At 44.1% G+C, this 23,313-nt stretch overlaps 1 protein-coding gene and 1 non-coding gene across 3 annotated transcripts in view; one reads left to right on the forward strand and one right to left on the reverse strand.

Moving 5' to 3' along the window:
* The window catches only part of OSBPL10 (oxysterol binding protein like 10), a 282,172-nt gene that overhangs the window by 186,191 nt on the left and 72,668 nt on the right, over positions 1 to 23,313 (reverse strand). For both annotated transcript variants that reach the window (XM_022553889.2, XM_089918971.1), the window contains one exon: positions 4,360 to 4,535. In XM_022553889.2, the coding sequence (XP_022409597.1) occupies positions 4,360 to 4,535 (176 nt within the window). The remainder of the gene's footprint in view (positions 1 to 4,359; positions 4,536 to 23,313) is intronic.
* On the forward strand, positions 3,373 to 3,445 carry TRNAW-CCA (transfer RNA tryptophan (anticodon CCA)). Its single transcript has one exon. It is a non-coding gene; the product is annotated as a tRNA-Trp (tRNA).

The raw sequence follows: 23,313 nt of genomic DNA on the forward strand, positions 1-23,313 counted from the left end.
ATACAAGCCTACCTCAAGAAACAAGAAAAATCTCAAATGAACAAACTAACCTTACACCTAAAGGAACTAGAGAAAGAAGAACAAACAAAACCCAAAGTTAGTAGAAGGAAAGAAATCATAAACATCAGAGCAGAAATAAATGAAATAGAAACAAAGAAAACAATAGCAAAGATCAATAAAACTAAAAGCTGGTTCTTTGAGAAGATAAACAAAACTGATAAACCATTAGCCAGACTCATCAAGAAAAAGAGGGAGAGGACTCAAATCAATAAAATTAGAAATGAAAGTTACAACAGACACCGCAGAAATACAAAGCATCCTAAGAGACTACTACAAGCAACTCTATGCCAATAAAATGGACAACCTGGAAGAAATGGACAAATTCTTAGAAAGGTATAACCTTCCAAGACTGAACCAGGAAGAAACAGAAAATATGAACAGACCAATCACAAGTAATGAAATTGAAAGTGATTAAAAATCTTCCAACAAACAAAAGTCCAGGACCAGATGGCTTCACAGGTGAATTCTATCAAACATTTAGAGAAGAGCTAACAGCCATCCTTCTCAAACTCTTCCAAAAAATTGCAGAAAAAGGAACACTCCCAAACTCATTCTATGAGGCCACCATCACCCGATACCAAAACCAGACAAAGATACTACAAAAAAAGAAAATTACAGACCAATATCACTGATAAACATAGATGCAAAAATCCTCAACAAAATAATAGCAAACAGAATCCAACAACACATTAAAAGGATCATACACCATGATCAAGTGGGATTTATCCCAGGGATTCAAGGATTCTTCAATATACATAAATCAATCAATGTGGTACACCATATTAACAAATTGAAGAATAAAACCCATATGATCATCTCAATGGATGCAGAAAAAGCTTTTGACAAAATTCAACACCAACTTATGATAAAAATTCTCCAGATGTGGGCATAGAGGGAACCTACCTCAACATAATGAAGGCCATATACGACAAACCCACAGCAAACATCATTCTCAATGGTGAAAAACTGAAAGCATTTCCTCTAAGATCAGGAACAAGACAAGGATTCCACAGTCACCATTATTACTCAACATAGTTTGGAAGTCTTAGCCATGGCAACCAGAGAAGAAAAAGAAATAAAAGGAATACAAATTGGAAAAGAAGAAGAAAAAGTCACTGCTTTTAGATGACATGATACTATACATAGAGAATCCTAAAGATGCCACCAGAAAACTACTAAAGCTAATCAACGAATTTGGTAAGGTTGCAGGATACAAAATTAAAGCGCAGAAATCTCTTGCTTATACTCTAACAATGAAAGATCAGAAAGAGAAATTAAGGAAACAATCCCATTCACCATTGCAACAAAAAGAATAAAATACCTAGGAATAAACCTACCTAAGGAGGTAAAAGACCTGTACTCAGAAAACTATAAGACACTGATGAAAGAAATCAAAGATGACACAAACAGATGGAGAGATATACCATGTTCTTGGATTGGAAACATCAATATTGTGAAAATGACTATACTACCCAAAGCAATCAACAGATTCAATGCAATCCCTATCAAATTACCAATGGCATTTTTTACAGAACTAGAACAAAAAGATCTTAAAATTTGTGTGCAGACACAAAAGACTCCAAACAGCCAAAGCAGTCTTGAGGGAAAAAAACGGAGCTGGAAGAATCAGACTCCCTGACTTCAGACTATACTACAAAGCTACAGTAATCAAGACAATATGGTACTGGCACAAAAACAGAAATATAGATCAATGGAACAGGATAGAAAGCCCAGAGATAAACCCATGCACCTATGGTCAACTAATCTATGATAAAGGAGGCAAGGATATACAATGGAGAAAAGACATTCTCTTCAGTAAGCGGTGCTGGGAAAACTGGACAGCTACATGTAAAAGAATGAAATTAGAACACTCCCTAACACCATACAGAAAAATAAACTCAAAATGGATTAAAGACCTAAATGTAAGGCCAGACACTATAAAACTCTTAGAGGAAAACATAGGCAGAACACTCTATGACATAAATCACAGCAAGATCCTTTTTGACCCACCTCCTAGAGAAATGGAAGTAAAAACAAAAATAAACAAATGGGACCTAATGAAACTTAAAAGCTTTTGCACAGCAAAGGCAACCATAAACAAGACGAAAAGACAACCCTCAGAATGAGAGAAAATATATGCAAATGAAGCAACTGACAAAGGATTAATCTCCAAAATTTACAAGCAGCTCATGCAGCTCAATATCAAAAAAAAAAAACCTCAATCAAAAAATGCGCAGAAGACCTAAATAGACATTTCTCCAAAGAAGACATACAGGATGGCCAAGAAGCACATGAAAAGCTGCTCAACATCACTAATTATTACAGAAACGCAAATCAAAACTACAGTGAGGTATCACGTCACACCAGTTAGAATGGGCATCATCAGAAAATCTACAAACAACAAATGCTGGAGAGGGTGTGGAGAAAAGGGAACCCTCTTGCACTGTTGGTGGGAATGTAAATTGATACGGCCACTATGGAGCACAGTATGGAGGTTCCTTAAAAAACTAAAAATAGAATTACCATATGACCCAGCAATCCCACTACTGGGCATACACCCACAGAAAACTATAATTCAAAAAGACACATGCACCCCAATGTTCACTGCAGCTCTACTTACAATATCCAGGTCATGGAAGCAACCTGAATGCCCACAGGCAGACGAATGGATAAAGAAGATGTGGTAGATATATACAATGGAATACTACTCAGCCACAAAAAGGAATGAAACTGGGTCATTTGTAGAGACTGTCATATAGAGTGAAGTAAGTCAGAAAGAGAAAAACAAATATCGTATGTTAACGCATATATGTGCAACCTAGAAAAATGGTACAGATGAACCGGTTTGCAGGGCAGAAAGAGAGACACAGATGTAGAGAACAAACCTATGGACACCAAGGGGGGAAAGCGGGGGGGGGTGGGGGGGGGTGATGAATTGGGAGATTGGGATTGACATGTATACACTAATATGTATAAAATGGATAACAAATAAGAACCTGCTGTATAAAAAAATAAAATTCAATAGAAAAGAAAATGAAACCACAGGCGGCGGTGGGGCATTAAGTTTTTCACCTGCTATTGTTTCTGCTCTGACACTTTATTAAGCAATAAAGAGCAAAGAGAAACCAAGGACCATATAAATCTGAGACACACACTGTATGAATCTCCAAAGAGAACATGAATCTTCTCACAGTTCCCAAAAAACAAAAAACTTTCTTCAACTATAGACAATTTTATATCATAGGTTTGTGGATTGTTTTATAGATCCTGAGATATGACTGGTATATTGATAATAAAAGAACCTCAGGAAATTCCCTGGTGGTCCAGTGGTTAGGACTCTGCACTTCCAAAGCCAGAGGCCCAGGTTCAATCCCTGGTTGGGGAACTAAGATCCCACAAGTTGCACAGCGTGGCCAAAAAATAAAAATAAAGGAACCTCAGCTTAGCCTGCCTCTGGGTAGCAAAGCTTGGAGGAAGATCAGCAAACTGACTCTGTGTGTGTGTACATGCACAAGCATGCAAACATGTGCACTTGGGGTTTGGTTTTGTTATGTTGTTAGAAGAAGACTGACAATTTTTCCGGCGATGTGCCCATGACAGGAATGCTGGAAGAATGATCTAGCGATCAAATCACACCGCTGCAGACAACTCTGGCCCATCAGAAAACCTGCGAGGTGGATATGCCTCGGGGGCGACAAGACCTACAGTTCTGGCCAAATGCTGGGCTCCCCCGAGACCTGAGGAGAATGCTTAGCAGACCTCAGCTTTCAAGAAGCAAAGAGAAGGGGAGAAAGTGGACAACAGGACATAACACCAGTTGGCTTTTCACCAGGCTCTAGGGCCACAATGGGTTAAATAAAGTACAAGTGAAGGGGCCTCTACTAAGAGCTGGTTCTAGAGAAACTTTGAGAGGAGGACACCATGACCCTTAAAAGGCCTGACCTGTGCTCAGATCACAGCCCCACGGGCATTGGAGGAAAGATTGACAGTATACGGTCCAGGAAAATATATACTGAGCTAATATGAAAAATCTGCCCAAGTCCTGAGGCTCAGCCAGGTTTGCGATCACTCACCTTTTGTTTGTCCTTAATTGCTCAGTTAATTAGGACAAACACTTCCTAATGTCATCTCCTCTCCCCACCCCAGGGGTAGGAGAAGCAGCATCTGTCACCAGAGTCCGCAAACCCGGCAAATTGTTAAAGGTGATTTTTTTAAAAAATCAAAAAACAAGAGAGCCATCACCATGGTAACAGTGAACCCAGGAGGCCCGTCTGAAAAGTTCCCGGGAAAAGAACGTACCTCTCAGTTTGTACATCTCCCCATTGGCAGAGTACACGACCAGCATATGAGGCGCTTCGTCACTCAGGGACACGATGGCGCCAGACAGAGACAGGGCCCCTCGGGGCTTCTGGTGTTTGCTTTGCTCATTCACAAAATACTGCAGGATACCAGCCTCAAAATCCAGCACAAAGTACCTGTGTGGAGAAACCACAGTGCATCAGTTTTCTCTCCAAGCAAAGAAGAAAAAGAACATAATCCTTAAATTGACATCAAGGCTCCCAATCCAGGATGCTGGAAGCTAAACGTCCCTGCCAGGCACCCACACAAGTCATCCCCGTGTAGGGAGAGAGCACCCAATTCTTAAGTCAGAGCAGAACTTGTCATGGCCCCTGAGGCAAGGGCAAGGGCCAGGCCCATTCTGGATTGGGTGCAATGCCCATTCATACGTAAGCCTCAGAATGGTAAAGAAGAGGGAAGCATTGGGACACAGACTCTGGTAACAGGCTCCACGTGACTTCACAGGAACAGCTGAAATTCACAGCCCAGAAGCAGCAAGCTGGGCCAGACTCCAGCCAACAGCCTGGGCACTGTATGGGGCCTGAGCTCCAGAGCTGGTCAATCCAGCCAACTGGAGGTGCTCACACAGCCCCCTGGGCACCCTCCAGCGGACCCTTCCGTGGATCACTTTTCACACAAAGGGACAAGAATTCCCTCCGCTCTGGGAGGCTGTAATGCCACTGGAGTCTACATTCAGGGTGAAAACAGGGAAACTGCTAGTTGCCTGAATCACTCAAACAAATCTTGGTAGCCGAGTACCTGGCCTGTTGATAGTCACCATCTATCACCAGGAAGCAATCAAGACAACTTCCCCTTCTCCACCAGGACGAGTTGTTTTCATGTGAGACCCACGTGCCCCTGGGACCCAGAGGCTCACCACAGCCCCTGCTGACTCTCCCAGCCTCTCACTTTCTGCTCCACCCACGCTGGCTCACCCAGCTGCCTTCCACCACTTTGCTCATGCTGTTTCCCCCACCTGGAGCAGTTACTCAAAGTGATACAGATTGTTACCAATCCATGACATCGAAACTCTTCCCACAATTGGGCTTCGCATCACCATCCAACTGCACGGTCAGTAAGTTTGTCTCATTAAAGAAAGAGTCGAGGCATTGTCTGACACACATGGTGCACACAAGCCACAATACCAGTCTCAAATCAACCACGGCGCAGTTGGGGGGTGGGAGGCAGCAAGTTCTTCATCAGCTTGAGATATACTTGCCACCCCCGTGGCTAGAACGTGGTTCCCTCCCCTATTTACTGCACGGTAACTTCAGGAACAACTCAGGTGCCACCAACTTGAGAAAGCGTCTCCTGACCAGGTCAAATCTTCCTCCTACAAGCTGTCACTTTGAACTCACCCCTCATGGCCCTGGCCTCATCGGGTGTCTACATTTGCAGGATTATGCGATTCAGTGTCTGGTTCCCCCCAGACTCTATGCTGTTCTGAGGTGGACAGTGCCTGACACCTCACTGATACTCAGTTAATATTTATTCAGTGAATGAATGAAAGGGAAAAAACTACCAAATTCCACCCTTTTCAATCCGTGCACCAAAGCAGCTGGGTCACCACTGTGAACTTGCAGAGGCACTGGAAAATATGTCACACTTTTGAGGGATATAGAGTGATGCTCAACATCGGTCAGATATAAAGCATACGAACAACTCAGGCAGTTTTCACAGTTTCGATACTAGTTGCACTGCATTCCTTTCAAAGACATAGCATCTTTGCAAAGCTGGGTTTTCAGCAGTTGCTGGGTTAACAAGGAAACATCAACAGGGAATAGGAAGAGGGCAACGATGCCAACAAAATCCCAGGGTTTGAGAGAGAAGCTGTGCAGAATCCGCAGACACACACAGTCCATCAACAAACACTTGCAGTTATTTAATGGAGAAACATATTCATAACGTAGAAACATAAACATTTATGTTGATTATTTTTTCAAAAGGCCACTGAGTTGTTAGGACATCAATGTACATGAAGTTGTTTGGAGCTGACTGCTTTAATAATAATTTTTAAAAAGCTGGGGCTTCCCTGGTGGCGCAGTGGTTGAGAGTCCGCCTGCCTATGCAGGGGACACGGGTTTGTGCCCCGGTCCGGGAGGATCCCACATGCCGCGGAGCGGCTGTGGCCCGTGAGCCATGGCCGCTGAGTCTGCGCTCCGCAACGGGAGAGGCCACAGCAGTGAGAGGCCCGCGTACCGCAGAAAAAAAAAAAAAAAAAAAAAAAAGCTGACTGCTTTCATAATAAATGAAACTGTAGGATATTTTTTAACCTCTAAGCACCACGAACCAAGAAAGTTTACAAAATTCTGACTTAATTGATTCTCATAGTAACCAACAGACAACCATCATTATTCCCCATTTTACAGGCACTAAGACTCAAAGAAACTCAAAATCTAAGTCCCACTTGCCTGTGTCCAAATCCACACCTGGTTCAGTCCAGCACTCACAAACTCTCCCTCGAGTCTCACGCAAGTCCCCCCGCTTGTCGCTTGCTCTGTGTCACCTCTCCTGTATCCACTTAGGTACTTTATTCTCCAAAGCTTCCTGCTCCAACAGAGCTAGCCGGGCTGAAAGCACCTTTGCCTGGCCACAGAGGTCCCACCTCATCCCCATCCCACAGAGCAGGCGCACCTGACGACCCAGGTCTCAACCCTCCAAAACTCCAATTCCTCTAAGAAACATTAATTATTTGTAACATTCCAAATGTCCTGGCCAAGGCTATTTACCTTTTTTACCCCTCTCCTTCCCTATCTCTCGAGTCACAATAATAAGGATATACTTCTGGTATCCACGATTAGCATGGATAAATCAAGACACAAAAATGTGCTCCTGGACCAGGACTATTCAAAGTGCGGTTCCTCGCCCAGCAGTATCAACATCACCTGGGAGCTTATTTGAAACGTAAATTCTTGGCCCCACCCAAGACCTGCTGAATCAGAAACGGGTGGGGGTGTGGGGCGGCCAGGAAGCTTCCAGGTGATTCTGATGCAGCTCAAATTTGAGAAGCACTGGCCTAAACTAATAGCTCATCACCCAATCCCTACCCTCCATTTCCAGGAGACACAAGCAGAATATATTACCCAGCTTTCCTCGTAAGGACGTGTGGCCATTTGAGCTGTAGCCAACAGAATGTGAGCAGAAGAAATGCAAGCCAGGCCTATAACATACAGACAGACAGACGCATGCACATGTGCGCACAGATGTGCGCACGCGCACACACACACACACACACACAGACATACAGATTGGAATGGAGACACCCTGCAGGGCAACTCGGGATCCACAACAGGTGTGGCAAAGACACAAGAGGGAAGCAGCCTGGATCCCCGAATTACCACCTGGAAGAGAGTCACCTCATTTCTACGTGGATGAGAAAGACGCTTCTGCTTATTAGGCTACTAAGATCAGTTAAAGAAGCCAGCCTGACAAATTCACAAAAAATATTTTTTAAATGTCTATTTTCACATCCTTCTACTTGAAATGTGCTCCTCTCCTCCCTTCTGTGATGTGAAGACCAAATTTCGTCAACGAGAGAATACCCGGGGTGATTTCTGAGCCGCCAGTGGTCACATTGTTCAAATGCTGACCCTGCGCTTCTCTTTAAGAGTAAATGTTCTCACGAAATTGAGTTATATGTAGTGAGGTGGATGGACCTAGAGTCTGTCATACAGAGTGAAGTAAGTCAGAAAGAGAAAAACAAATACCGTATGCTAACACATATATATGGAATCTAAAGAAAAAAAAGAAAGTGGTACTGATGAACCTAGTTGCAGGGCAGAAATAAAGAGGTAGACATAGAAAACGGACTTGAGGACATGGGGTGGGAGGGCAAAGCTGGGGCGAAGTGAGAGTAGCAACGACATATACACACTACCGAATGTAAAATAGTTGGCTGGTGGGAAGCAGCAGCGTAGCACAGGGAGATCAGCCTGGTGCTTTGCGATGACCTAGAGGGGTGGGATAGAGAGGGTGGGAGGGAGGCTCAAGAGGCAGGGGATATGGGAACATGTGTATGCATATGGCTGATTCACTTTGTTGTGCAACAGAAACTAACACGGTATTGTGAAGCAATTATACTCCAATAAAGATCTATTAAAAAAAAGAGCAAATGTTTTCCACGTGACCTATATTTAATGTCAGCACAGTCACGGTGACTGCAGCTGTGCAGACACGGCTCCTGGCAAATCACAGGATGAAGAGCAAGAATCCGTACAAGCGTAGGGAAGGAACCTCGGCTCCGACTACAGCATTCTGTGTCTCCAGCTGCCCCTGCACCCCCCAAACCGCTCTGGCAGAGCAGCAGTGTCCCCCATCCATAAACATGCCTCCTTTACACAGCAGGAAGTAGGAAAGGTACTGCATCGCATAACCTGAACAGGCTTCAAGGAAAAGGCAAGAGCAAGTGGCCCTCAACTCCCCTGCCCACCCCCCATCCACCCTGTGTCGTTGGCTGGAATGGAGAAAGGGCTGAACACCTCTCTCCCCTTTCTGCTCTGCCCACTCATCAACCAGGCCCCCATCAGCCTTCCCCGCTCCCAGAAGCAGCGTCACAAACGCATCCTGCTCAGACCAACCATATATTTGCAAAGGACATTGTTAAGAAGCTGGTACCAAGAAATGAATTGAATACTGGGGGTTTTTTTCAATAAGGATGACGGAATAACCAGTTGAGGTCACATTATGCAGAATACGGGAACACATTAATGATTTTTCACATTACCTATTTCAAAATGACAACTTAATTCTAACCCCCTGCCTCAGGCAGAAAAAGAAACATATTTCCACTGCTTCCTAAAATAGTTTTAATGCAAATGCACAGGTTTGAATCATGTGCACTAAGCAAGGTCATCAATAATTTACTCCTTTTCTAAAGACAGTTAAAAATTCGATCGTATTTGGAAGGGAGTGAAAGGAGAATATCTGATTAAAAATTACAACAGACTAAACATAAAGTGTTCTTTCAGGATGGTCTTTGAAAGTTGATTTAGATTGTGTCACATGCAGGTAGGAGCTGTCCACGCGGCACTAAGAAGGGCATTGCCTGTGGGTCACATCCCCTGGGAGGAAAGATATTACATTTGGATTCCCGCAGGGTCAGGGCTCTGGTCAGGCACTGCTGTTTGAAGCTTGCTGCTGTATCTGAAACTCATAGCTCTCATTCTAAATGGAAAAGTTAACCGTATTCCTGGATGAGGCTTCATTAAATGAGGTGCAAACGCCGGATAAAATCCTGAAACATTCTTTAAGGTTTTCCCCTCTGGAGAAATGAATAAGACGAACCTAATTCCTAGTGGGTTCTTTTCTAATTAGCATCTCGAGCTTTAGTTTGCAACTTAACCAATGTGCAGGTGAACTTAACTGTATACGGAGGGAACATATTTTAGGGACTATGTTAACAGACCAAAGAGGGCGCTGAGAGAGAAAAGAGAGAAAGAGGGGAGACATCAAACCAACCCATGAAAAGAGCCATCAGTCCCGATCAGGCCAGTTTCGGGGTGGCAGCCTCACCCCGTCCCAAAGCTGGGGCCCGCGGCGAGTGGCAGGCCTGCCTCAGAAGGGCTGAGGACAGGCCACTGCTTCGAAAACAACATGTGAGCACGTGCACAGACGTAGACACACCTGCATGCACACACACTCACACGCGCATACACATTCACGCTCACTTGAGCAGGCCTACACACAAAGTAGCTGCCCTTACCCATCACTGCTCTCCAAGTCTTGCCTCGCTGAGGGTCATCTGTCAACACCTGTAGCCTTTTAATTCCCACCCCCACCTGCCTGACATAGTTTCATGAAGGTTCAACTTCAGGATCTAGAAGTTGAAAACCAGACATATTTACTTTGAGAAGGTGGAGGCACACCAATGGCCATTAGCATCCAATTAGGAGCAGAAACATAAAGGGAAAGGATTGGGGGGATGGTGGGGAGGGACATGGGGGAACCAGTTCATTAATGCCAAGAAGCAGAAGGTACAAGCAAACTACAAGAGGGTTACAAAGAGGAAAAAAATGCAGTGAAAAAAAATCTTTCGAACAGGAACTTTGCCAGGCAGGCTTGCTGCTGACAAAAAGCTAAATCATTTCATCTAAACTGAAAAGTGAAAATTAAAGCAAGAGGAAAGGGCTTGAGAAGGGAGGTGATGGCCAGGCCCGTGATGCCTGAGCAGACACCTTTTACACCCACGGTACTACTTCCAGGAGGGAGTCAGGACCCCTCCCGTTCTCCATGGGGCTCCGCCGCTTGCTCCACACCAGGCATGAGGCCCCGTCCACCACCCTCCACGCGCGAAAGCGGACCAAGCCCCCAGCTCGCACAGGCGTTTTTCCTGTTGGGATCTGCCTCACCTTCCCAGGCCCTCTATTTTCTTTCTTCTTTTCCCCCCTCGCCCCCACAGTATTTATTAACTATTTATCAAGAGAAGCTATTCTTGGTGGGAATGTAAATTGATACAGCCACTATAGACAACAGTATGGAGGTTCCTTAAAAAACTAAACATAGAACTACCATACGACCCAGCAATCCCACTACTGGATATATACCCTGAGAAAACCATCATTCAAAAAGAGTCATGTACCACAACGTTCATTGCAGCTCTATTTACAATAGCCAGGTCATGGAAGTAACCTAAGTGTCCATCAACAGATGAATGGATAAAAAAGATGTGGCACATGTATACTATGGAATATCAGCCATAAAAAGAAATGAAATTGAGTTATTTGTAGTGAGGTGGATGGACCTAGAGACTGTCATACAGAGTGAAGTAAGTCAGAAAGAGAAAGACAAATACCGTATGCTAACACATATATATGGAATCTAAAAAAAAAAAATGGTTATGAAGAACCTAGGGACAGGACAGGAATAAAGACGCCAACCTACTAGAGAATGGACTTGAGGACACAGGGAGGAGGAAGGGTAAGCTGGGACGAAGTGAGAGACTGGCATGGACATATATACACTACCAAACATAAAATAGATAGCTAGTGGGAAGCAGCCACATAGCACAGGGGGATCAGCTCAGTGCTTTGTGACCACCTAGAGGGGTGGGATAGGGAGGGTGGGAGGGAGATGCAAGAGGGAAGAGATATGGGAACATATGTATATGTATAACTGACTCACTTTGTTATAAAGCAGAAACTAACACACCATTGTAAAGCAATTATACTCCCATAAAGATGTTAAAAAAAAAAAAGAGAGAGAAGCTATTCTTTAGCCCAAATATTCACACTTCATAGTTCAAGAACACAGCTCAGTGACAAACTTCCATGGAACTGAACCCAAAGAAATTCTTTACATTCCAAAATACTTTGCACTCTGAAAGATGCCAACCTTCTTCACCGCCTCAAACTCTTTCACGGATTCATAATTTCTGAAGAAATCTGCATATGCCAGGCCCTCTGTCTTCTGAGAAGGTCCTGCTGGAGGCCACCTGTGCCTTGTCCTGGCCATGACAACAGTGACCTTTGTTCTTCAGCTAAAGACCCTTCTCTGGGTTGGGTGACTGACTGCCTAACTGTTCCAGAATCCCAGTCCACACGCCAGCAACACACCAAAATGGCAGCGGCTTGGTCCTGCCGGCCTGGGGCGTCCTGCTCTCCCTACAGTCCCAGGGAGGCCTTGCCCGGTGCAGGCACTACACATCCATATTCCAGGTTTCACCTGCCTTCCAATTCCCTCTTGCCCACAACCACCCGAAATAGCACCATTTCTGAGATCTAGTATCACCACGTTTCTACAACTTCCAACCTATTGCTTATAGAAAATAAAAACTCAAGGAAAATCAGCAAAGCAAAGCATACTCGTGAAGGGAAGGAGGATTGCAAACTGTGGGTGTATTTACCTAAGTTTACCTTAAATCTGCAAAAGGACTATCGGCTGCTGATCGTTGATGGCACACCTCTCATCTTCAGAGATGAACGTATCAAAGTTTTCCCCAGAGTTACTTCCGTGGAGCTGCCTGTCTCACATAAGAGACGGTGTCTCCCTCTGCCTCTCCAGGTGGGCCTATGACACGTTGGTCACTGTGGTCTCCTTACCTCAGAAGGGTTCACACTCAAAACCCTTAGAGTTTCTGGCTTGAGAAAGAAGGATAAATCTTCCAGAATTTCTCTCATGATAACCAAACTTCCTGGAGAGGATAGACGATGGATCCAAGCATCAAAACCTCACAGCAAGGTTCCAAGGCACAGCACCTGCAGGCAACCTCGATCCCAGCCAAGTGTTAAAGTCTGGAATCCTCTCAACACATGAAATTGGGGCGATGGTGAGAGAAAAGCAGAGAGGCCTTCTTACATCCCTCAAATCCCTACTATTCAACCTGTCATCAGAGACTTCCACAACCGCCACCCCCCCCCCACCAAAAGCACTAAGTGAGAGACTCCAACACACTCCAGAAAGTACTAAACTGTCAGAGGGCCCTAAGGCACATCATCAACTCAGGGATAAATATACTCTGTCACATAACTCAGCCATTATTAAAAATATCCAGGCATGCAATACAAGTTCAACCTCAAATGTATCAGAAAAATGTCATGTACTATGGCCTGTCTATAGCAGAACCATTATGCTGGTCTTCAGATGTCTTAAAAATATATAAACTGAACCACTGATAAAAATGATTGCTAATGTTTACAGAGCACTTTCTGTGTGTCACGCATTTGTGCTGCCATATTATCTCATTTACACCTCCCAGCGGTCCTAGGAAGTAGATGTGACCATAACCTCTTTCTACAGATGAAAATTTCAAGTGCAGAAAGGTAAAAAAACATGCTCAAGATCTTACGGAGAGGAAGTTATGGGGTAGACTTTAACCAGGGAATCTAGCCTTACAGGCCACGGCTCAAAACTAAGATACCTTGTGTTTATTAAAATACCGTTTTCATTACAAAGATGCAAAAACATAGGATCAAAACGGACAGACAGATAAGAAAAAAAAATTAAACACAATCAGATTGGGAGATTTTTAGAATTCTCCTTTCACCCAGAGTTGGACAGATATGCAGAAAACAAACGGGGAGATATAGATTCAAAACAATATATTCCCAAGTTTTATTTCAAATGTTACAAATAATTACATATGCCAATGAAAAGTATAACTTCTTTTTAGATGTGCATGGAACATTTTCCAAAATGCTGTCTATAAAAACATCAAACATCTAAAAGTAGAAATTTTATAGGGCACAATGTTTGCACCTCATAGCAAAATAACATCTGACATGTTAAATACTTAAAAATAATAAACTAATAGTATTAGTTTCAATAATATATTCACATATAATTATGTCATATTATATATTAGTATTAGGAGAAAATATGGGTGGATATTTTTAAACAGTTAGGGTGGGGAGGGCTCCATAACAAGAGATTGCAAAACCATAAAAAAAAGTATTGACACATATTCCTAAATTTTAAAAAATCCCCAGCTAAAAATAATCCATAAATAAAATTAAAAGACAACCAATAAAGCAGAGTTTTAAAAAAGAATACTGAAGTGTCTTGCCTTCTAAAAAGAATGTTTTTTTTACAGTTTGGGTTACTTCCTCCTGCTTCTGAATCAGCCTGGAAGCTTATTAAAAATGTGGATTCCTGACTCCCAGCCCATACTTAAAGAATCAGAGGCTTCCCTGGTGGCGCAGTGGTTGAGAGTCCGCCTGCCGATGCAGGGGACACGGGTTCGTGCCCCAGTCCGGGAAGATCCCACATGCCGCGGAGCGGCTGGGCCCGTGAGCCATGGCCGCTGAGCCTGCGCGTCCGGAGCCTGTGCTCCGCAACGGGAGAGGCCGCAACAGTGAGAGGCCCACGTACAGCAAAAAAAAAAAAAGAATCAGATTCTTTGTGGCTGAGATCAGGAAATCAGGAGACTGAATTTCAAAGTTTGCCTAGATCACCCAAGTGGAAAAACCAGTACAAAATCGAGTCAGGATAAAACCTTAGAGTGTTACTCACACCCTGTTTTTTTCTGGTCGTTCAAGCTTTTACCCCTAGGCATTCATTCAACAAACATCTCAGCACTATGGGCCCATGCAACCAAGCGGGATATATTATTTAAGCGTGAGCTGACCTCATTTTGTCTTGGTCTGAAAGAGTCAAAGCCCTGCTCCTAAATCACCACAGCTCAGGCAGTAGGTATCTTGGCTCTGTTACACTGGAAGTATTTTTGAGAAAGATTTAAAGAAAAGTTATGAAGTCACCAGGCCTGGAGGTCCTGTATAATCGGATCATCAACTAGCATCACGTAGGCGCCCACCAGCGCAGAGCAGCCCCAGGACCAGCCCAAGTGAAGCACCTGAAGCACCTGAAGATTAAGGGCCACTAGCCCGAGTGGCTGCTGCCTTGGGAACCGCCTCACCTGACAAAGGACCAGCGTAACTCACAGTGAACTCTTAACACAAGATTTGATGTACTGCGCTTGGATTTGATCTATCATGACACTCCATCTGCTTTTAAAGGCCAGGTGATTTAATACCAGGAGCAAGAACTGAGAGCTTTCTAACACAAGTTAGTACAGGCTCCCAGAATATTGCCCCGTCACCTTCTGAACTCCTATGAACTCTTAGGTTTCCAAGGACATTAGGTAAGAACTTCAACTACTACTTTAACTAAACTGTAAAACATCGAGACCCATCTTAACGCTCACAATTCATTTTCATTCTTGCCATCAACAACACATGGAACTTACCTGGGAATCCTTGAGATGGACCAAGTCTTGAATCAAGTCTCTGCCTATCACTAAGAGCTTCAACATATACATCAAGTCACAGTGAAAAGGATTCTGATACTGGCTAAAGCCCCGGGACAAAGACGAGTGGGAAGCCCAGGCCTGGTACCCATCAAAATGAAGAGAGATGGGAAGCTGGCCTGTGGAGACCAGGGAAGCAGTTAGGATCAGAAGCAGGCCCCTAGGCTCAGCTATTCTGCCCCAAATATCCAACTGAGTCAGGCCCTAAGCCCCACTGTCCCTGGATCAGAGTGTCCTTTATTTTTCCCTATGGTTACACGGCATATAGGAAAGAGGTGTGATGTGGCAGGAAGAGGCCTGACTAGACCTGTGGTTTTCAAACATTTGCTGCATCAGAATCACCTGGAACCTTATTAAGACACAAGTTCCTGTGCCCCTCCCCCAGATTCAGGAGGTCTGGGTGGAGCCAGAGAACTCTAGCAAGTTCCCATTTGATGCTGATGCTGCAGGTAGGACCACACTTTGAGAGCCACTGAATTCTCACTTTTGTGAACTTGGCCACGGTACTTATCCACCCTGAGCCTCGATGCCCATGCCTGCAAAAGCACAAAGCTGGCTCATTCTCTTTGGAACCATTCCACCATCGCTGTGCCTCAAGGTCTGTCTGGTTATAAAACCAGAACTTCCAAAAGTCCACATCACATTTCTGAATGCAGACAGTGAGTCGGATCCAATGCTCATATTGCATTGTATCAGCAACAGCAGTTTAGTTAACTGACTACAAAGCCAACAAGACAGAACTTAAAACACAAGCCAGTTTTTGCTCTTTTTTGGAGGTGCCATGGCAATATTATTTGGCAAGGTTCTCAGTGTGGTCAGCTGTACCATGTTCTGTGATATGGATAAGGTATTGTGGATACATTTACTCATTCTATGGTTAAACAAAAGAGAATCTACATAAGCCCAGCTATTTTTAAAGAATTTAGCTTTGGTTCCAAAACTAAGTTTTATTTCCAAGAATTCCCTTGTTTCTTAAAAAAAAAATTTTTTTTAACTGAGTACCAACCTTGCTAGGCACTATATGCTAAATGCTAAAAATATATTGGGTGGGGGGGCAACAAGGTCCCTGATCTGATGGGGGCTTGGAAAAATGGTGCCAACAGACAATAAAATATTTACAAAAATAAACGTATGACTATAGCTGTTCTGAGTCTCATTTCTCAAGACAAAATGTCCATGCACTGGTGAATGGATAAACAAACTGTGTTACATCCATACAATGGAATACTATTTAGCAATAAAAAGAACACAGTACTGATACATGCTACATGGGTGAACCTCAGAAATATGATGCTACATGAAAGAAACCAGATGCAAAAAGATTATACATTATATGATTTCATTTACGTGAAGCGTCCAGAAAAGGGAAATTTATAGAGACAAAATGCAGATGAGCGGCTGTCTGGGGTTGAGCATGGGAACAGTATTAACTACACACTGGCTAGAGGAAATTATTTTTGCTGGTAGGAATGTTCTCAAACTGGATTGTGGTGATAGTTGCACAATTATATAAATTAACTAAAAATTACTGAACCGTATACTTACAATGGGTCTATTTTATGGTGTGTAAATTATACCTTAATAAAGGTGTTTTTAAAAAACTTCAACAATCCTGGCAATAGCCTAGACCAGGGTGGAGGTGACAGAATCACTGCAGGGGTACAACTGTCAGGACCTGATAATGAACTGGGAATTCTGTTTGGGGTCTGTTGCACTTCACACGCCTTGAAAACTTCCAAAAGGTGTTGACTAGCAATTGGATGAATGGAGTTGGAACCCAGAGAAGGTCTGAGCTGGAAATATAAAGATGAAATCATCTAAAAATAAGTAGCCATGGAAGCCAAAGCCATAGGTGAGATTGCACAGAAAGAGAATACAGGGAGGAGAAGTGGGGCAGGGATGAGGGGGCCCAGGATCAAGACGTGAGGAACGACAACATTAAAGAAGAAAAGAGGCGGACAGAACAAGACAGAGAGGTAGGAGGAAAACCAGAAGCCCAGAAAGAGAACGTTCACGAAGGCAGGAGTAATCACCTGTGTCAAATGCTAACAAAATGTCAGTAAGATGGGAACTGAAACATGTCTTCTTTGTGACCATACAAGATCTATTTGTACATTTAAAGATTCATGGATTTCCATGACCCTAAGTTTATTGTGAAGCAAATCAGTTCCTGCTGGTGTGCAAGCCCAACACGTACTGAATCCACCAGCTGTTTCCCAATACTCATGTTCCATTTTTACTGGAAACAGTGGAAAGATGGATCTCTGGGTTGAAACCAGGGGCTGCAACCTCAGCTCTAGCTAGGATTAACTTGTGGTCTGAAACCAAGTATAGTGGGGACAGCGGACTACCTACCCCACCTACCAAATATCTATTGTCTCTCTCAAATCAAAAGAACTCCAATTTTTATCTGGGCCAATACATGATGCCAGAATACATTTCCCTGCCTTCCTTTCAGCTAGATGTGGTCATCTGACTAAGTTCTAGCTCATGAAGAACAGTGATGAATTAGATCCCTTCCCCTCCTCTACCTGCTTTTTTGGAAGGTAGATGTGATGGCTGGAATTCCAACACTCCTTTTGGACTTTGAGGACACAGCCACACCCTAGGGATGATGAAGCAGAAAGTAAGAAGGAGCATGGGTCTCTGAAATCTGTGGAACCCCCAAACCAACCCTGCAAAGCTTATGCAAAAAAGCATGCATGTACAATGGAATATTACTCAGCCATAAGAAAAGAATGAAATAATGCCATTTGCAGCAACATGGATGGACCTAGAGATGATCATACTAAATGAAGTAAGTGAGACAAAGACAAATATCATATGATATTGCTTATAGGTGGAATCTAAAAATAAAAGATGCAAATGAATCTATTTACAAAACAGAAATAGACCCACAGACATAGAAAACAAACTTATGGTTACCAAAGGGAAAAGGGGGGAGAGATAAATTAGGAGTTTGGGATTCACACACACACACTACTAGATATAAAATAGATAAACAACAAGGACCTATACTATATAGCACAAGGAACTAGACTCAATACTTTATAACAACCTATAAGGGAAAAGAATATGAAAAAGAATATATATATATGTATATATATATGTATATATGTATAACTGAATCACTGTGCTGTACACCTGCAACTAACACAATATTGTAAATCAACTCTACTTCAATTAAAAAATAAGTAAATAAAAAATAAACAAGAAGGATCTAAAGGTTAGCAACAACAAAAAATCCCTGCCTTTATCTTATGGTCCTTCTATGGAGGAGAGGAGGGAAGGTGGAAAAGACAATACTTGCTCAGATTGGCCTAACCCTCTGAGGTAGGTATCATTACTACCCCTTTCTAACCATGAAGAAACAGAGAGGGGCTCTCTTTTACCAGAGTCACACAGCCCATAGGCAGTAGAGATAACGTGAGCCCAGGCAATCTGCCCCTAACCCCTGCACCATCCTGCCTGTCTCAGAAAGCTGTGAGCACACTAAATCTCCCCCCTCAGGACAAGGCGCCTCAGCCTTCAAGCACCTTCTAAGCAGAGGTGTGCGGTGGGAGAATGCACTGGTCAGGAAATGTCGACTATTCAGACTGCAAGTCAGAGGTGGGATGTCTGCTCAAACCAGTGAACTCGGCTGCCCAGTGGCAATTTCTCCTCTATGGATTCTGCAGGCAGCTAACACCGAAGAGACGGGGAGGGGAGGAGATGAAAGGGGAAAATCCAAACAGGACCGTCCAAAGAATTCTCACCAGGGCTGATGGGCTTCACCCCAGAGAGATCAGCGTCTTGCCTCTTGCGGCCGCCGTGGGCAGCTGGCTTGCTCACTCTCTCCCTGGTCCTGCAGGAAACCGAACACTCAGCAGGAGCATCGTAGCTCCCCCGCCTATGGATCTCAGGGCTGGGGAGGAAGGACAGGGCAGGCCTGGCAACAAGTCCCAGGCACTAATGCAAGAATAAGCCAAGATGACAGATGGGCAGATCAGATCAGCTCAGCTCAGGTTGCCACCAAGGGCCCTGGAAAAATACACACATTCCCAAAGGGAAATCCGCATGCTGGCTAGCTCTACCTGGCACATCATTAAACTAGCCTGAAAGGGTCCAACATACCAAAAATGCTGCCCAAAACAAGATTAAAGTCTCAACTGTTCCTCCAACATATGCTCTGAGGCCTCCATGCAACACGATCCACCGCGACCACAACACCGGGGCCAAAACAAAGCCACCCTGAGGTCGCCGGGTCCTCCTGGGAGTTGTGGACACAGCACGCTCTCTGCGGACACAGAATCCTGAGCGGGGACACAGAGGTCCAAGTGTCCACACGTGCCCACTCGCCGCCACAGACTCTCTCAGGGAGCCTGAGTCAAAATCATTTCCAACCTGGTCTGACCTTGTCAAGATCTGCGCCTGGGGAAGCCGCTGGTGTTTTGCCACTGAGCTCAAGGAAACATGGAACCTCCCCAATTTTCTGGGGAAGAGGAGGTGTCAGCGAGTGGATAGAATTCCCAGTTTTGAGGTTTTTCTCGAAAGAATTTTTCTAGACGCAACTACCAACATGTCTCTAGTGGCCACAAAACAAATGAACACACAACAAAGAAATCAGGTAAGAAAAGTATCTACCTCAAAGGACTTTTTTGAGAATTAAACAAGTTATTATTTGTAAGATGCTTAGAACAGTGTCTGGCACACTGCTAGCAATATATATATTCCACGCATATAAACAATATATATACGCAAATATTTCTCCAATAACGTATTGAGGAGATACTCAGCAATTACCCTTAAAAAAATCCTGGTCTTTTTTTTTTTTTTTTTTTTTCATTTTACAATTAAGGAAAGAGCTTTTATTTTATTATTTTTGGTGTTAAGAACTGCAGGTTATGGAATTTACTATATTCTAGTTGCTGAGCTAACAGCTCTGTGACATAGATATTACTTCTATTCTACCAATAAAGAAACAATATGCAGAAAGGAATCCTGGTCTTATTTTTTCAGGGGCATGTGTCTGTGATCTTGTACTGGATACACACCAGTTGTGACTCCCTACTCCCCAAGTCACGTGACGACAGCGAACCTGTCAACACGTCAGAGCGAGTGGCATTCCACAAAGAGCCTAATGGCTGCTCATCTCAATACTGAGATTTAGGAGGATGAAGATTAGTAAATATCAACTGAATCCCAAACATCAACGGTATTTTCCAAATCTGATTTGAAATGTCCACTACACCATCTCCAGAACAAACATCTAACCCTTCTTAGCAAGACAGTTCAGCATTTCTTGCCAAGAAACTGTCACTTGATTCGCTGTTCTGACTCTTCCCATCCCTCAAAGAGGGGGAAACAGGAGAAAGAGAGGAATGAAGAGATGTGTGTTCTCCACAGCCAGGGACGGTCCAGCCTGAATTTTGAGCACCGGTGGCCACTGTTCGACCTTATTAATCTCCTCTCCTGTGGAGGCAACGTGAGTCTGGGAGCTCCCCACTAAGCGGTGTGGTATTTCAAGAACGCACTGCAGACAGTGCACTCAAAGACGTAAATATCAAGGACGGGCAGCATGACAACTATTTCGTTTGCCTGGTCAGTTACGTGCCACTTCAGCTTGCAGAGCAAGAGCAAACAAAACAGCCCACTTCACAAAAAGCTAATCTCCTTTCAGTTGATTCTTCAAGTTTCTCATACCCTCCCCCAACCATCTCTTAAATTGTTTTTCGTAAAATATATATGACCTGCCTGCTCCTACCACTCCCAGCCAGAATTCATCTCTCTTTCATCAACCCTCCTGCAGCCGACTGTTGGAGCTGAAAAGGTGGGAAATCACTTGGCTTCCTATTATCATTATTACTGTTATTATATATCTGCCACCTAAGCTGGAAACTCCTTTGGGGCCATGTCACTTGGTTAAGAATCCCTCTGGGCTGGGCACAGTACCTCGCATATGAAGGAGGCAAATACAAGTTCCCTGATGGACCAAGGTGAAGGTCAGTAAACAAAAACGTGTCCCTTCATTATCATTTATTGTCCTCATTAACCTATTATCACCACCATCACAATCAGAATAGAAAGCTCTCTAAAACCAAAACATTCTCCATCACCAAAAACATTTTTAGTACTCTATGAATACGCCTGAGACTCCACACCAGGATGGGAAACTTTGCTTTCGTGAAATCTCAAGTCATTGACTCTGCATCTTACCCAGTGTACTTATCCCTGATTAAAGACCAGCCAGTCAGCAGAATAATCAATCCCCAACCATTCAGGACCTAGTTCATCCATCTGGGGACCACCCTGAGTCCCCAGTCCCCTCCCCCACTGGCCACTCCTCTCTGAACAGGAAGAAAAGAGAACCAGGTTGGCTCCACGCAGCTGACCACGAGCAGATTGCATTCGACTTTCAGGGATAAGAGAGGCTGCACCTGATGGTGACAATGACGGTGTTAGGTCATCCATGGCTAACAGAGAACTCCCTGAAGTTAAACTTGATTTTGAAGACTCGTCATTCAGGTCACTGAAGACAGCGTACCTGCCAAACCCACTTCTGTAGAAGATTTTACATCGAGAGAACTTTGATGGCTCTGGGAAGCTGAACATTTCCCCAGCCCTCTGGAGAATCAGGGAAACTACACAGCCTGCCTCTGAATTACTGATGTCATAATTTATTGAAAGGTCTCCATTAGGTCATAGGTCACACCCCAGACGCACTCAAGGGTCTGTGACTAGGAGTAAAAGCAACATGGAGCCAATGGTTCCCGAGCATTTGCAGTGCAAGGGTCCTGTGGCCCCGAACCCAACCAGCACCCAGCACACCCAACACTCATCTGAGTCCTTATTTCATCATCTTATAAAATGCAGAGATATTCTTCACTCCATTTTATGCAAATGAAACCTAAAGCTGGTAAATTTAAGTGACTTTCCTGTTATCTCTCAGCTACTTTGTAAAAGGACCGGCTATTTGAACTTCTGGTCCATGGTTTATTTCATTAAATGATAAGGTTTCCTAAACTTAGGTTTACATTCACTACCAGGCATTCTTCTAGATGCTGGGGAAAGAGCAGTAAACAAAACAGATAATTCCTGCCTCATGGAGCTCTAGTGGGAGGACAGAAACTGTAAGCAAATATGTTAAGTGTCCGTGAGCACTTTAGAAAAAAATAAAACAATACAGTGTCAGAAAGTGAAAAAAGGCTGCCATTTGGAGCATTCTAAGGTCACCAGGTCAGGGAAGGCCTGTCTATACGTGGAGGATTTGAGCCGAGACCAGAAGGAAGGTGAGGTGCACCGGCTGAAGGAAATACTGTGTTCCAGGCAATACGTACAATTTCAGAGGTGGGAGCAGGCTGGGCGTGCTGGAAAAGAGCAGGAGAAAGGCCAGTGTAACAGGAGCAGATGAGTGAGCGGGCAAGTGATGGGAGCTGACTTGCGAGAGAGCCAGGAGCCAGATCACGCAGGGCCTTGCAGACTGCGGTAGGGGCCTCCGATTTTACTCCAGATACGAGGGGAGGCTTCTGGAGGGCTCTGACGCTAGAGGATCGCTCCAGAACGATGCTCAAGTGGGTGGTTGGAGAAGCGGGGAGGTCTGTTGAGAGCTAACTGCAATAGTCCAGGCAGAGATTTACGCCAGCAGATAACATGTAACGTGTACAGATAAGTAACATAGAATTTTCCAGCACAGCTAAAACAGTCACCCCGTTCTCCTCCACCTGCAGCCTGATAACTTGTTCATCTATCAGCTGACTCAGAGGCAGGATGGCCAGCCTTGGGCGTGGGCGCAGGGCGTTTCCACTGTAAATGGCCTAGTTGTATTGACTGTGGTTCATGGGTGAGGATGAGGTTAAGGAAGGGACAGGCATTGACTTTGGTTTCTATTATTTTAAGATGTTTGCTTGCCTCTACACAGTCTGTGTGATTCTCTGGATTGTGGCCATCAATTCCCTGATCGAATAGTCCATTCCCATAGGCTAGGATGTGTTTTAAGTACTGGAGGATATTGATCTCCGATAGGTGATGGGGGCACTTTGGGGCAAAGAGGTGGAAGAGACGATGGGCAGCTCCCCTCAGGCACTGCACGCAGCTTGGCTCTCCCTTAACTGGTGATCTGTAACCAACAAGAAACCTTGAAATCACTTCTCCAACAGCATCCATCAGAGAGAGGGGCCTGGTCAACAGCCATCCAATAA

This window comes from Delphinapterus leucas, chromosome 10 (genome assembly GCF_059928025.1).
Source record: "Delphinapterus leucas isolate spDelLeu-1000000601 "Yukka" chromosome 10, BTC_Dleu_Yukka2, whole genome shotgun sequence".
Taxonomy (NCBI): domain Eukaryota; kingdom Metazoa; phylum Chordata; class Mammalia; order Artiodactyla; family Monodontidae; genus Delphinapterus; species Delphinapterus leucas.